General features: G+C 39.3%; 1 protein-coding gene across 1 annotated transcript in view; it reads right to left on the reverse strand.

Moving 5' to 3' along the window:
- Nucleotides 1–15481, reverse strand: part of angpt1 (angiopoietin 1) — an 87750-nt gene extending 72269 nt beyond the window's left edge. The window contains exon 1 of the mRNA XM_036566645.1: nucleotides 14534–15481. Coding sequence (XP_036422538.1) covers nucleotides 14534–14911 — 378 coding nt within the window. The 5' untranslated portion in view covers nucleotides 14912–15481. The remainder of the gene's footprint in view (nucleotides 1–14533) is intronic.
- Nucleotides 15482–16137: the final 656 nt, after the last annotated feature.

A 16137-nucleotide genomic window follows, 5' to 3' on the forward strand; every position in this document is an offset into this window, starting at 1 on the left:
ATGCCCAGTAAAAAAATTGTGTAATAAAACATTGGGCCTGCCAGCGGGCCCTGGCCATTTAAGGGGTTGACGCCACAACGTGGCAGTTAAAGTGTCAGTTCTTATTGGTGAGCATGGTTTAATTCCATAACTATTTCTCACTCATAGTGTAATAAACTGTGACATGTGATGAAAGACTCTTTGGTAAGTTTACATATCCTTTTAATGACAAACCCGGCCATTTCTACACACATGCTTCTTGTCCAGCCACAGCAAGCAACAAGTTTTCGGTAATACCTCTATTAACACAACACTGTTGTAAATACTGCCTACTATGACACAGAGCTTATTGGAAAAACTGCAGATTATAAAGGTCTATATCACATTTGTGTTTGTGAGTACAAGAGGAGAAATGTCATTATTATTTGAACTTAATGAAAAGTCATTGTACACAGAAAGCCTTGTTTTGCATTTTTGTTTCTGTCATTTCTTAAAATAAAGTCTATATATATATATATATATATATATATATATATATATATATATATATATATATATATATATAGTATCGTTTGGTAGTTTTACATACTGTATCAACATGTATATATACAAAAATATATTACTCAGATCATAGCAGTCTTGAGGTGCTTCAAAGCACCTTCAGTAGATCCCTGTGGAAATGTATGGTGCTCATTTTGAATATTTATATACATAAATCTACAGTGAATTTGAGAAACGATGGACTACATCATGTTTTGGATGTAGCCTAGCACTGAAAAAAGATTTCAAAGCGCACAGACTGAATCTTGTTTGTGTGCTTACCACACCGCATAGAAAATCCTGTATAGGAAAATTTTCAGGGAAATGAAAGGTAAAATGTTCCAGTGTTTTTGTTTTCATGATGAAAGGAAAATATTTTCAGTTTTTCTAGTTTCACCAAATTAACCAAATGCAGAGAACCTGCACTCAATTACTGACTTTCTGTTGTGAACAGCTTTGTTTCAGCTCCTTGTCTGTGTTAGTAAGGCTGTTTAGTGTTTATGATTGGAGCCAGCAGCTACCAATTACTGATTGCTTCATGTCTAATACTGGCGAGTGTGAACATGAACCAAGTACACGAATGTGCTTACATAAAATGAACGTGAAGCCCATAAAATCCCTAGTCCTCTCTCGTCCATGAAACTCTTTGCTCCTTACAGAGGGACTCTGCGGGGCTGGTGTCGCCAAGGCCCCCTCCTTTCATGTGCCTCAGCCAGTGTTTATTTTTGCTTTTGCAGACCGAAAGTGCAGCAGAAGTGTGTATACACAAAGTGACGAGTAGGGGAGAGATCAAATGAGCTAAAGCAGCCCCAACAGTGACGGCCCTCTCAGCTGCAGTATTCACTCAGATGGCAGCAGGGGGGATAAGGGCCAAAATTTCAGAATAGCTTATGGTATTACGCTGTTATAACAAACAATATTCATATTATAAAAGTGTGATTAAAAGCTACCATTTTTTTCACTTGGAAGGCATAATATCCTGGCAGAGAAGAAGAGGAAGTTGACAAAGAAAGAAATCCCATTCCTGCACTGTATAAGCTCACATGACGATTGTTAGATGACATCTAGCAGGGACAAGGGATCGAGTCAACATGAATGTATGCTTCAGAAGAAGAACCTGCCCAGAAATCATAATGAAATGATCTATTCATGAAACATCAACATCAACAACATATCAGAACCATTTCAATCTGCTGTGTTCAAACTAGGATTTATGTAGCAAACTACTCCATCTGCATGACAGCTAAAGTAACTTTGCTAAACTAAGGCCTGCACAGCTAGCATGAACAAACTTGTCTAAGTCAGACAAAGTAATTATATAGTTCATGCATGTTGTTCCAGATTTCTTGGTTTGCATCACAAAGGTTTTAGCTAGCCAATTAGCTAATTGACAATAGCCTAGCCAAGGGCAAGTGTGTTTCTATAGAAAAATCTGCTGCTTGTTGTCCCTTTCAACCTCGTGCTAAGAGTGGCCATTTGTGTAACATTTCCGAGAACGTGACATGAGGTCAGTGGGGGCATGTTAAAACAAGTACTGAAATGAAGAGGAGAGGCTAGGAAGAAATAAAAAAGAGGAATTTGATTTTAATGGCAAAAATAGATTGATCTATTGATTATCTATGCTCCTGGCTATTGTTTGAGAGGTTGCACAACATTGGAGGCAAAAATCCAACTCAACCTATTATGAAACTGTAGCTCATTTTCTGTCAAAACACCAACATTTCAAGTGATATTTATTTTGTATTCATACTTTATTGATAAAGCTTGCATTGAGGCAAAATTAGTCATACTTTCAGTGCTGCAATGTCAGTATATATGGCATGTATGATGAGGAAACTCTACAGTAGCTACCGATGCTACAATGTTAACTTATGTTAGCAATGATATAACAGATAAAGCCAAGGAGATTAGCCTATCAAACAGCTGTTTATTTCTAAAAACTTTTTATTTGGAAAATAATGATAACACACTCCAGATTTAAGTATTTTAACAAACATTGGAATGCTCCGTAAAGCTTATCCAAGCTCATGACAGCAAAAACAAAACAATGCATTTGTGGGCAGAGCATGGACTGGTCTATTGTATTTCACCAGTCCTTCATCTGCCAGTCAGCCTTCATAGAAAGATGAGGGGATCGCCAAATAGCACAATGCCCTTACTCCCACTGTACATGGACGTCTAAATACAGTTGCACTGGTTTGGCAGGAGGCTGCCCTCACAGACACTGCCAGAGATCCATTCACAAACACAGTCTTCTTGCTGACAGGCTCTGTGGGAAACGTGTTACCTTCAAAAACCCCATGCTCCATCTGTATTATCAGGAGGAATGTATTCCGAGATTAAGAGGCTGTGCTATGAAGCCTGACACCTGCATTCCTACCCATTTATCATTGTAATTAAAGCTGAGTCTTAATAACTGATGGCATTTTGTTGCAACTCCTTCTTTTAGGAGCACTTAGAAGCAGCTTTAGGGTAGAAACTTTATTGGAACTAAGTCAATTGCCAATGCTGCTAGATCTGTAACCCGGACCACTGCTATAAAGGGCCCCCATCACTACTGCAATTGAGCCTAAATTGCCAACAGTTGCGGCCTTTTTGAAGGCGCAGTCGTTTTCTCTCTCTGATAGCATAATGTGGGCTGACCTTTGACACCTGCCATTACCCTCGATTCATACCATTGGAGCTGAGAGCCTAGGAGGGGGAGGTGTGAGGGTCACCTCTCCATCGTCAACAATTATCTGCAGTGGGTCCTGCCCGCCACACCCCTGGAACCACGCGGAATGTGAGAAGGCTGGACGCAGGCCAGGCCGAAACAAGTACAATACTGGCCTGGATTCAGATCCACTGTAGAGCTGAGGTGGAGAGGTTTCGAGGCATTTCTCTGATCACAGCCCCAAGTCACTGAAGTACTTTCAGACAAGAGTTTTCTGGACAAACAAGACTGTGCAAAAGTCTTAGCCAACTACACAAGTTGTTTAAAACTGACAAACTGTATTTATATTTAATAAATGCAAACAAACATTAATACAGAAAAAAAAGTTGACATCTTTTGAAGTAGTTAGAACAAGAAAGGTTTGATTCCTGTTTAGGAATGATAAATAGCTTTCAAAGCACCATTTCAAATTTCAGGTGCTTAAAGCCATTGCAGAGTAGATGCATAGATAATGTTACCACAAGTCTGTAATGTTTATAATAAATCCCAACAGGATTAGACACTTTTGTAAAAATTACAGAGATTTCACAATGTCTGCACAATTTCATCACACCAAAAAAGTCCCATGCATAATATGTAGATTCAGCTGCTCACAAGAAGAAAACACATACTAATATTTATTGTAATTTCTCTTATCCAACTATCCAAAATGTCTACCTGGCTAGCTGTGTTTGGTGAACACACCGTGCCATTAGTGTTGCCATTAGTTATGGAGAGCTGTGTACAGACAGCCATCAAAATCAGCACAGAAAATCAGACTACAGTTATTTTATTTTTGTTTGTTTGTTTTGTTTTTGTGACAGATAAGTAAGTGAACAGTTACACAGAAGAAAATTTACTTAAGGCTTCCTTGAATGCTCAGGAAAAATCATGAAAACAATTTCTCAAAGATTTGATGGACTATTTACCAACATGTCAGGATGGATATAACCTGGTGTTATTTCTGCAGTTCAGATTACATTAGATGAAAGCACATAAAAGGTATGTTACTGACATGACAGATTAGAACAAGGCAAAATCTTTTCACAAATTTAAAGCTAAGAAGTTAATCAGTTTTATACAAACTGCTGTTTTGTGCAAATTCCTGAAGTTGATGTGACGCACTTGTGTTGTACGGTAAGAGTCTTGAGATAAGAGTCTTGCTCACCATGTGTGATGTACACAACAGAGGGCTTTAATAGCTCTAGGTTGCTCAGTTTTTACAGTTAGCTGTATACGTCTGCAGCCCTAACAGCTCAGAGACACTGGGCAGAGTGGAGCAGGCAGTGGCCCATTTAATGAGGGATGAAGCTGCTGTACTTTGCTTTCACTCACCAGCCTCCTGCAAACCCCACAGTTCTGGGGGGATATAATGCCAAACATGTGACTATTATTCCCAGCACATGAACACTTTTTTTCAAAAAATCCATCACCACTTTTGATTTTTCCTTTATATGTAAACCAACGTTTCCACCACATTCAAGCATAAAACATTATAATATTTCTGGCTTTTCCATGAAAAAAATGTCCAAAATATCAAAATTTGCATAAAAGACATAAAAGTAAAACACTTTACAGAATCTGCACATAAAATGAATCCAGGCCAAATAGTCATCTGCAACACCAGAATCCTCAGCCCTGACAATATGGATGTGAGCTATGCAGCTGTGTCCAACAGCAGGTCCATGAGAAGTGAGCCAGGGTCATGCAGAACTCTGTTCTTATGCTGGTCACATCTGCCAACCTACAGTTACAGTAAAAGCCAGTAATACTGCTGCAGTTGATTCTGTGGAATCAAACAATAGAGTGCCTACAACCACAAACATCCCTGTACTAATCTTCTCCTCCAAAATGCCTCGTTATTTTCAGCACACAAATGCCTCACTCCTACTGTGTGACTTACTGCATCCCATTGTGCCAGTTTCTTTTTTGTTTTTCCCCCAAACTTATGTTCACAAACTACTATATCTTTTTTTTATAATGATCATAGCATTTGCATCTGTAAACTGGTGAGTTTTCGATTGTGGAGTCTATCGCTAAACTGATAAACTACGCCCAAATCCCTGAGAGGAGTCCCAGTGAGAAAAAAAGACCTGTGGCTCGCATACAAAACAAGTGCTACTCAAACAGAAATGTGAGAAAGATAAGAAAATTATCCATATGTTACTCATAGGGAGGAACGTATAACTCATACTCATAACCTCTCTCTCTCTCTCTCTCTCTTTCTCTCTCTCTTTCTCGCCTTCTTTTACGAACACACACACATATGCACATGCATGCGCACTTATTCTGGCTTTCCCCTCCTCCTCCTCCTCCTGCTCCTCCGCCAGCTCTTCATACGTTTTCCCACAGGCAGGGTTACATTTTTGCTCATTATTTATCTGCCTCTCTTTCCTTAGCGACGTTGCTGTTTGCCCCGAGAGCCTTTGGTCGCCGCCTTTTAATCTTCAAATGTGATGTTTTGATTTGCAGTTGTGGAAAAGCTGAAGGAGCTGAACCCACAGATAAGGTAAAACATCGTCCCACGAAACCTCTGGCCTGAGTGTGGGCTCAGGCGGAGGAAGACAAGTACTCAGAGCGGAACATCTGCACAAGGCATCCGCACTGGGACGCAGCTCCATAACAGCACACACCAGAGGGGACAGCAGTTCCTGTCCCATAGAGTGGCTTTCATGCATGAGAAAAATATGTGTCAGATGGTGCTGAGTCTGATCTACGAGGGAAGACAACTTGGACTCTCAGAGGAGATTAATGTGAACAAACTCCAAGTCATTGTCTATGAGTGTAGCACAAATAAAAAGCTGAGTTGTTGAGATTTTTGCTGAATCCTCTTACAAAACCAGTTTCTAAATGTTCTTGTTGTCATTGCACAGTTTTAAACTATTAAAAATAAATGTTCTTAAGTGGTTTTTGGCTTGGACAGTCTCAACTCCCTCACCCAATGAGAGAACAAACAACTATTTTTAACAACATTTTTTATATCATATACTATTTATTAAACTCACTCAGATGGTAGCATTTTAATATTGTGTTTTTGAAATATTTTAGCAAATGTAGTATGATTTCTAAAATATATGTTTTTAAAAACACTATTGAAAACCTAACTTGCCTTCTTTTTTGTATATTTTTTCCCTCCAGCCCACCACAAAGGTTGCACTTTGGTCCCCCCCAAGAGAAAATGTTTTGGCACCCATGATATAGGGCTTTTACATTATGCGGAGAAACCTCTTATAAAATGTTTTCGTACTCATACAGTTCATTACAAACATTACAAACATGGTAAAAAACCATCCACTGTTATTTAGGAAACCAGAAAGTAGTTCTTCTATGGCATTGCTCCAAAGAACCCTTTTTGGAACTTTTTTTAGAATGCAGGATAAACGTATGCTTGTTACATGTGGAGCTTCTGTAAACTTAAATCTCTCAAAATCTCAGGCCTATTACATACTAAGGCTTCTTATTCAGTCACTACAGGGACTTCAATGCAAACTGTTTGGGTTATAAAAGAGTGTAATAAAACTTTTTGGCCATTTATGGGATAAAAATGGTTCTTCTCACTCACATTTCTCATTTATAAACATGGTTCTTTAAAGAACCATCCACTGAAAGGCTCTTGAGGTCACCAAAAATGGTTCTTTTATGACAATGTTCGAAAAAAAACATTCTTGAAACTTTTTTACATTATTTGGATGTTTTTTTAAACTTCTGTTCTATTTAAAAGTTCTATGCACAGTGAAATATCCACTGAAAGGCTTTTTAGGGATCCAAAAATGATTTCTCTAAGACTCTCACAAGCACAGTTTTTAGAAACTTTAAGAATGGAAAATAAACATGTAACAGATATAGAACCTTTACATTAGGTTTTTAGGGAACCCAGAATAGTTATTCTATGGCATCAGTCCAAAACCCTTTTTTCAAACCTTCATTTTTAAGAGTATAGAATAAATATTTAAAGGAGCAATGTGTAAGATTTAGGGGCATCTATTACAGAAATGAAATACAGTAAACCAAGTTTTCATTAGGGTATAAACACCTGTAACTACATAGGGAGCACGTCTTCTTCCAACAGAGGCTGCCACCACCATGTTTCTATGGTAGCCCAGAATAGACAAACCAAACACACCAACATACCAGAATGGACAAACCAAACACGAAAGACATAGAAAGAAGAAGATTCAGTGGTTGCTGCCAGTGCTGGCTAACCATTTTGTGGTGGAGGAGGATTGCAAGAAAAAGTGAGGGAGAGTGAATCCTGATCATCAGAGAAGCAAAATATGAAGAAGCAAATCGGGACATACGACGGCAGAAATCTGACAGCTACCATAGGTTCTACTACATGCTTGGAAAGGGAGGTGTAAGGGAGCAGTATTCGGTTGGTTTCAATGTGCAACTTCACCGTTACCTGCCACTAAATCTTAAACACTGCTCCTTTAACTGATAAAGAACCTTTGCATTATGTGGAGGTTCTTTAAACTTTAAAAAGGTTCTTCATGCTCACACATTTTCAAACACTACAGCCTCTCTGAAGGGTTCTTCAGGGAATTACAAAGGATTCTTTTATGACATTGCTCCAAAGAACCCTTTTGGAACTTCTGTTTTTAAGGTTATAGATAAAATGCTCTTAGAATGACAGCTCAGACATGTGTTTAAGAGCTTGATGTTTGCAGAGGTGAAGATTTACGCTACACCACTTCACACCACTCGGAAACTGAGCTCATCCTTGGAATCTGCCTTCATGTGTGCCGTAATGACTTTGCAGTGATGTGAAACAGCGTGCGTGCTGAAAGCCGTTTTTGCGTCCAAACAGTTTTTTAAACTCATCAAACTCTCCATGTTCAGCTGGATAACAGAAAGACTAGAAGCTAATATGTTTTGACGCTTCAGTATCTGCTGATATGCCTAAAAGGACTTTTCTGCTGAATAGCAAGCTGTGTTGTTGCAGGCTGCTGATGCACTGCAACATTGTTGAATAGTTGCCCAGTTTTTATTTGAATTAGCCGTCCAGTCTCAGTACCAAGATTTAGATAAGAAATACCTTATCATATGACACACTGAACACTGAAGAACACAGAACCAAAGCAATACAACTATACATTGTAATAAGCCACTTTAAAATAAAGACGTATGATGTAGCGTGTTATATATAGAGATGATAATCTTAGCTGATGTTAATCATCACCAGAAATGAAAGTCTAAAGGCTACACGCTTAAGTTTGGAAAGTCTTTTCAAGTTCAAGTCCTGTCCAGTTCTTTGCCCAAAACAATATCCTTTGTTTATTTTCACTTTAGAATAATAAATTTAACTCCAAGGCATTTCAGAATGGGGTCAGGTTTCTGTGCCACTGAAAATTAAAACATCTAGGTTAGTAAAGCTATTGATAACAAAGATGAATATCACCTGAATGACACTTTGAGGCTTTATTTTTGATACCTGGGGTAAAACCAGGAAGAAAAATGAGAACCATTAAAGAAATGAATATACTCCAGGGCACCAGGAAAGACAAACATATTTCAGGAAATTCTCAATTTATTCGACACACGTTCTGGTTGGGCCTTGAGCGAAATGTTGTGAATGGAAAGATAAGAGTGAAAGGCTCAGCGCACCTAAAAAAATACAAAAATGTTACGGCAATTAAATCTAAATAAATTCTGAACAGAGCGAAGACTAGTGGGTAATTAACTAAAGTGATGCAGGAAATTTAACAGTATAAATGCCTGATGCTGCTTGTGCAAAGGAAACAGGAGAATGTTTGAGTCTGAGTGCAAAAGCGAAAGGGAAATGAAAACTTTCTTCCAGGCCAGGGTGTCAGGCCTAGGTGCTTTCTCTGCCCTTTATCAGCAACAAGACCCAAAACCAGCCTAAAGACTTCAATGACTTATGGTTTCTGGAAGGTGATTAAAAAAGAGTGACCTGCCGAGCAGGCTGACACACTTTTAACAAATGTCCCCCTTCTCTTTCTGAAAAATCGAGAATGCGAATGACCCTGGCTTAAATTTTCACATATATTTCGATAGGGCTTGACAGAGTCGTAATGTATTTTCTTACATATTCCCCTGACGCGCTAAGTAGAGTGCTCTGCTTTGCTTTCACCATATGTGGGGATTGAATTTGAGGCACGGACACATTTCACTGTGCGGTGATGAATGTGCCACTATTCTGGTTCCTTTAAAAACAGGAAGGAAGAGCTTTCAGTCTGCCGAGCATCGGCTAGCTCTGCCTCGTTCGTTTTGTTGGTTTTGGCCGGCACCATCAGCGAAAACAAACTTTGATACAAAGGAAGTCACCCCTAAAATAGCTTGGTTCTGCCTTGGCTTTTTAGGCATTCTGTGTGGCCTTCAGATAGTCAAGAAGACAGTCAAGAAGGAGAAGCGGGAGACTGCCTTTGTCAAGTTTTAGGATTAACCTCTCTTTACACTAGCTGCCATCAGGCTGTGTCTAGGGAGCAGCAGAGCAATGTGGATTTTCATACAGCCAGGGTTTAAATGTGTGATTTTAAATCAAGAGCACAGTTTGGCAAGAGGCACGTTCTTTGGAAACTCAAGCTTGTAAAAAGTTTTCTCTGAACACAGAGTGTGAAGATCTATCATTTAAGCTCCACTGAGGACTTCCACATGTCTTCATGGCAGAAGCTTTCACTCTGCCTGAAATGGAGCTAGCGCCAAGCTCCAGTGTCCCACTGAATTCCTTTAGCTTGAGAACAAACTTTGATTGGACATGCTCGCTTCAAGCTTACAGCAGGATTAGATATGCTAACACCTATTTTAAGAACAACCCCATTTTTCAAGGCCAACAAAGGTGTCCCCTCACTACAGTTCTGAAACTCTAAGGACAAGCCTTTCAGGAAGATCCATAAGTGGCTAGTTTCCTGTACCGAATGATAAAAGATCATTTAATCCACTGCAGTCCGTCTCAGGCCAAGCCCTTCTTCTGTGGTAATCCTTGGACAAACAGAAGCCACCTTTGACTGGGCCAGAATGTTATCAGGGTTTTCTCTTCTCCCAGCACAACAGAATTCCAGAGAGGGAATGATGCGCCCAGCCGAGTCGTTCTGACTCGACCCCACGCAGACCCCTTCTGCATGTCCAACAACAGACAGGCCACTATCTCCTGTCTTTCATCAGCTCAGGGATGGAGAGGTATTAGGACCACCTCGGCCATGCAGCAGCAGTCAGGACGTACATGATTAAGATAGATAGACTTGCCTGGGACACTTAATCTTCCGTGATTAAGTATGTTGACTGAAATATGTTAACTGCATCCTCATGTTCCACTCGCACAATTAGGTTGAATTAGCAGAGTGGGGTTTAGCTTTGCTCTAATGCAGCCTGTAGTTGTGCAATTGCCCTCATGAAACGATTACTTTGAGAAATGTTAGTTTACTTTATCCTTGCTGGAACAAAGATGTGCAATTGAGCGTATGACCTAATATCACTCTTATTGCCTCCTAATGTTTAACAAAGACTTAGCATAATTTTATTGGCCTCCTTGAGGAAAATGCTTTATTATTTTTAAAGTAAAATAAAGCTTTCACTTGGAAAAGCATTCACGCCAGAAGATCCTCTTTTGCTTTCACATGCAAGCGATAACAAAAGGACAGCGTAATTTTATATTGTTAATATTATTTATTTTAATTATATTATTAATATTATTTATTTTAATTGCTATATTTTCATAGAAAGAGCATCCATCAGCTTGACATAGAAACAAATGAAACTGTCAGAAGCATACAAGTGAAGCTAGTGATAAAGAATGTAATCTACATGTAAATGTACATGCAGGTAATGTACAATGCATGTAATGTAATGCATTGCATTGCAGCAGTACTGTGCAAAAATCAGAGACCACCTTTCATTTATTTCATTTCCAGTCAGAATTAAGTTTAAGGAGATATTTCTGAGGAGATTATATACAAGGTAATCCACTTATATGAAGAAGGAAAAAGTCAAAAGAAAATAAATGAAAAACCAAGAGTTTCTAGAACTGGAGTTCTAAAAACTATTAAAAGGTATAGAGAAAATGAGATGCCTAACAACTGTGCAAGACCTGGAAGACCACCAAAACCGTCACCATCAGATAGACAGTACTTAAAGCTTTCATCTTTGAGAGAAAATCAAGCTCCACTCTTGCTTCAGATCTGAAACAATCCACCACCACTGGTTCTGTCCATCCTTCCACTGTAAGAAGGCAACTCAACTCTATGAGTCCGAAAGGATGCTGCCAAGAAGCCCTTACTGAGAAAAAGAAAATGAAGAAAAGAAGAAAATGTCCAAATCAGAGAAGCTGCTGGTGTTCTCAGAACAATGGACTGATCACAGAGTCCAGACCTCAACATCACTAAATGTGTTTGGGATTACTTGAATTGTAAGAAGCAAAAAATGCAAGCAACTTCTAAGACTGAACTTTGGAGGTGTGGAACAATATTCCTGCAGTTTTCTTTGGAAAACTGAAAACAAGCCTCCTGAAACAAATGGAAGTTGTAATAAAAATGAAATTGTGGCCATGCTAAATATTGCAAAAAATCATATTTGTTGTTGAAGCTTCTGTGTAATTTTCTGTTAAATATACATTTTTCACTTTTTTCTAAATAATTTGCACTTAATACTCATTGGGACTGGAAATTACATAAATGAAGCATGGCCTCTGACTTTTCCACAGTACCATTAATAAGTAATTAATTATGTAACTACATAATAACCTTTCAATAGCAGTGCAAAACAATGACAGTAAGTCCTGACTTCTAAGGCTTAATGTTAAGGTTAAGTGTGAGTGTAGCAGTGCTTGTGTTTAGTTACAGTAATGCACAGTTCAGTCACCCTTACAGACAGTAATAGAAGTGTGTGTATTTTAAGCTGGAGATGTATGAAATGAAAAATGTTAAAGGTCTTCTCTGTGTTTTTAGTGTGAGTAAGGAGGTATTATGGCATTAACAATGTTGGCAAAAGCTCTCACACTCCCACATGTGAAGAAAAGTCTCTCATTAGTCTAGAATCCAGCCTGTAGACGCTGTTAAGCATGATAAGGACTAATGGAATGGGTTGAACCTACCTACAAATGTGCTTTAAATTTGACTTTTTCACCTCAGAGACAACCCGAAATGAAATGAGGCACAATGTGCATGTCATCTAAAAGTAAGAGATTTTACTGCTCTGTACAGCATGAGCAATTTGTATGATAAATTATAAAAATTTGAAGCTATAAAAGAAAAATAAAGATCAATAAATACTTAGAAATAATGAAATAGTAAGAATAGCATAGGATAATATTATTCAAAAACAACTTCATTATTAAAGTATGAAAGTAAAATGGTAGAAAGTGGAAATGAAAATGGAAATATAATTATCCTGTCATCACTGTACTTATGAGTCTTGACTTCTGCAAGGTCATGAGTTCAATTCATTAAATTCATTAAATTTAATGAATTCATTAAATTCATTAAAGATTTAATACATACCTACTCTATAAAATAGTTTACTGCTTCAGTCCACAGAGAATGTGCTTCAGTATGGGACCAGTCTATCAAAGCCTCTTCTACACCTACTATACTTCAATGTTTATACATTGTTCTTAATATGTATACAAAATGTACAAACACTAGTCCTAACCTTTCAAAGGGGTGTTAAACATGCTGTCGGAACAGTGTAGTTAACATGTTCACTATGTTAGGGGCAATTAATGGTAGTATCGACAAAGAATCCATCATGAACTATGTACACTGCATGCCAAATAAACCAATACATTTGGGCAATTAATCACTGGTTATCTGACATTTTCTTTTAATGGTACCAATAAACCATGAATTGACTTTAAAAGCAAAAAGTGTGTTTGCCTAATGCATGTATAGATTTCTGAGATAACATTCACTATCAAAGAACTTGACTTCTAAAAACAATTCTATCATCAAATAATACAAATTGCTATATTCCTTTGTGAAGCACATGTATTACAATGTTATAACAAAAATCCCTAAATTGGTCTGCTGATGCATAACACACATTTACAAGAAAAGGAATGAAATCTTGTTGCTTCAAGCTACTTACTGTTATGTAAGTGTAATATCATTTTAATAAAAGTGTGTTTATTAAAATGCCAGCTATTCATAGCCTACAGAAATACAATTGCTTTGATTTGTAAGAAAAACAGATATGAATTTTCATCATACTTTAGTTCTGTAACTTGCTATATTGTAAATATTTATACAGCACTTACATACTTTGGATATATATTGTTATATACATTTGTGTATATACGCTACAATGTTATATATTTTTGTTTCTGCTCATGTTTGATGTAAATTATGCAATAAAGCTTCCAGCAAATGTTCAATTTGATTAATGTGTACATAGTTTCATCTTGACTCTCATAAAACAGTGTCATAATGAAGGAAGTGAAAGTTTAAAGAGGAGGCCACAGTCTCCCGGGACTCTCCTTCACTTCCTGTCATTAAAGAGACAGTGTAGGAAAAGCTTGCAGGGTGACTGACTGACCAGCACCCGCGCGACGTGTGCAGTCCACCTGGACATCTGCGAAAGCAGGCACTGCTGAAGCGAGACGCCCCTGCCAGGCGGTCACGCAGTGCGGCGCGAGCCACAGGGAACGGATGCAAGCTCAGTACCACATGTATAAATCAGCAGCTTGACAGTTAAGTCACAACTGTAATGCTGTTAAAAAAGAAGAAGCTTTCCAATAAAGCACTTGTCACAGCATGGAAAACATTGCCAAAGGCTTACGGTCACAATTTGTTCTCTGACGGCGCTGCTTCGCAAGCCATAACCAAAAATATCAAGCGCATAATCTAATATCTTTCTGTCAACACTGGCAAGATCAGAACCAAGTGGAAAAAAGCTGCTAAATCCCACAGTTATATAAACAGAGAAGGACAGAGACAGTCAACAATGCGAGCAACAATAACTTACGTGACTGCTGGAATAAATTACACACGTTTGTGTAATAGACTCTTAAAAATAAGTGCTTATAATCTGATTATGGTCATCTTGTTGAAAAAAATCTTTAATTGGTGTAGAACCTTCACATTATGGGAAGGTTCTTTAAAGTTAAAAATGGTTCTTCACATACATCTCATTTACAAAAATAGTTCTTTAAGGAATCATCCATTGAACGATTCTTTAAGAAACCAACAATGGTTCTTGGTATTGCTCCAATGAACCCTTTTTGATACCTTTATTGTCAAGAGTGGACTTTTCGAACTCTCAGTCTAAGCTCCACCATAATTTGCTTTCATTTTGTCCAGCAGTTGCACATGCATTTGCATGCAAGCAACGTTATAATCAAGTGACCCCAAGTTTAGACCAAAACAGCCTTACCTTCTGTAACCACTGTGTGTAGTTCTCCATGATGTGCTCCAGCTGCTGGATCTTCTGGCTGGGGAAGTCAGGCTCAGGTGGAGGGGCATCTCTCTGCAATGCATTGGCATTGTACTGGGTGGCTGCTTTTGTCTCCCGGCATGAAGTCCCACCGTTTCCATCACCTTCTGGGAGGATGAAGGTGTAGGTGCACTGGCCGTGCTGGAGCCGGTGGTACCTGCGGCTGCTGGAGCTGCCGGAGCCGCTGCTGCCTGTGCCATTGGCCTTCCCTGAGGAGCCCCGTGACCCTTCATCCGTTTCTCTCTTCTGCTCACAACCGGCCACCACCAAAAGAGCTGCCAAACACACAGCACGGCAGGCGAGCCTCCACCAGAGCATGGCAGTCAGTAGTCAGTGAAACAGGTCAATGATACAGGTCAGTGATGCAGAGCTTGTCAAGCAGGGTCTCTTTGAGGGCTTCTTTGGTCAAAACGTCTTCCTTGGGTCGTCTTGATATTAGAAGCTTTTGGAAGAGTCCAGTGACCCAGGGCATGTGGGTATGCCCATATGGTATGTCCAGGTCAGTGATGCAGAACTTGCCAAACAGGATCTAATTGCGGGATTCTTTGGTCAAAGCTTTTTGGTCTTCTTGGGTAGTCCTGAATCTGGTGATATTAGAAGTTTCTGAGAGAGTCCATTGGTCTGGGGATGGATACGTCCATATAGGACATCCTTGGGAAAGAACTTGTATAGAACATTGCTGGTCCAGTCCTATACCTCACACTCCTGAGGTGTATTTCGGCCATCCAGTTTGTCTCTTTGAAGAAACAAGTAACCTCTTGAAGAGTTCTGTGCACGTGTTGCACATTGACAGCTTTTATATGGACACAGCTGTGCAGCTGAGGGTCTACAACAAGGCTTCCATGAAGGTGCAGCATACAGAGAAAGTGAAAACTGTGTCGTCAGACCTCCTCTGGTGCTCCCTCGCCCTTTCTCTGTCTCTCTTTCTCTCGGTACCGCCTCTGTTCTGTCTGTGGCCAAAGCGACTGCGTAAGATTCTTTGCTGTAGGCTTCTAGCACGCTCTGTGCCTGCCCCTCAGAGTGACTGAGGAGGAATGTGTGTGCGTGTGTGAGTGCGAGAAAGAAAGGGAGAGTGAGGCAGTGAGGGACCCCAGCGCAGAGGATGTTCTCAGAGTGTAAGGATCGTTTTACAGGCTCTCTGACCCTGGGCTTGTGTGGTAGCCCTGCCTCCTGTGCACTGGGCCATGCTGCGGCTTCCTCGAGAACGAATGTACATAAAACTCACAAGGATATGCAAACGCATTCCGCACAATGTGCCATACGCTTGATTAATTTTACACTTAGAGTAGTTCCATTTGTCACCAAATTTGTCATTTTGCATTAGTTCCTACGTTCCATGTAATTCTATATGCACAGCAACTTAAAGAAAAACATTTCAAGCAATTAATCTATCTGACTTCATTTTCACCCTCCGAAATTGTGAGAAAATATGAGACACCGCATGGAATGTGACATTGTGAAATTCTGCTCCTGTCAAGAAAACCAACCAGAGTTTTCTTACTCTGCTATTTTCAGGAAAGCAACAGTGAAACGCAGCACTGGCC

The sequence above is a fragment of the Colossoma macropomum genome, unplaced genomic scaffold (genome assembly GCF_904425465.1).
Source record: "Colossoma macropomum unplaced genomic scaffold, Colossoma_macropomum, whole genome shotgun sequence".
Classification (NCBI taxonomy): domain Eukaryota; kingdom Metazoa; phylum Chordata; class Actinopteri; order Characiformes; family Serrasalmidae; genus Colossoma; species Colossoma macropomum.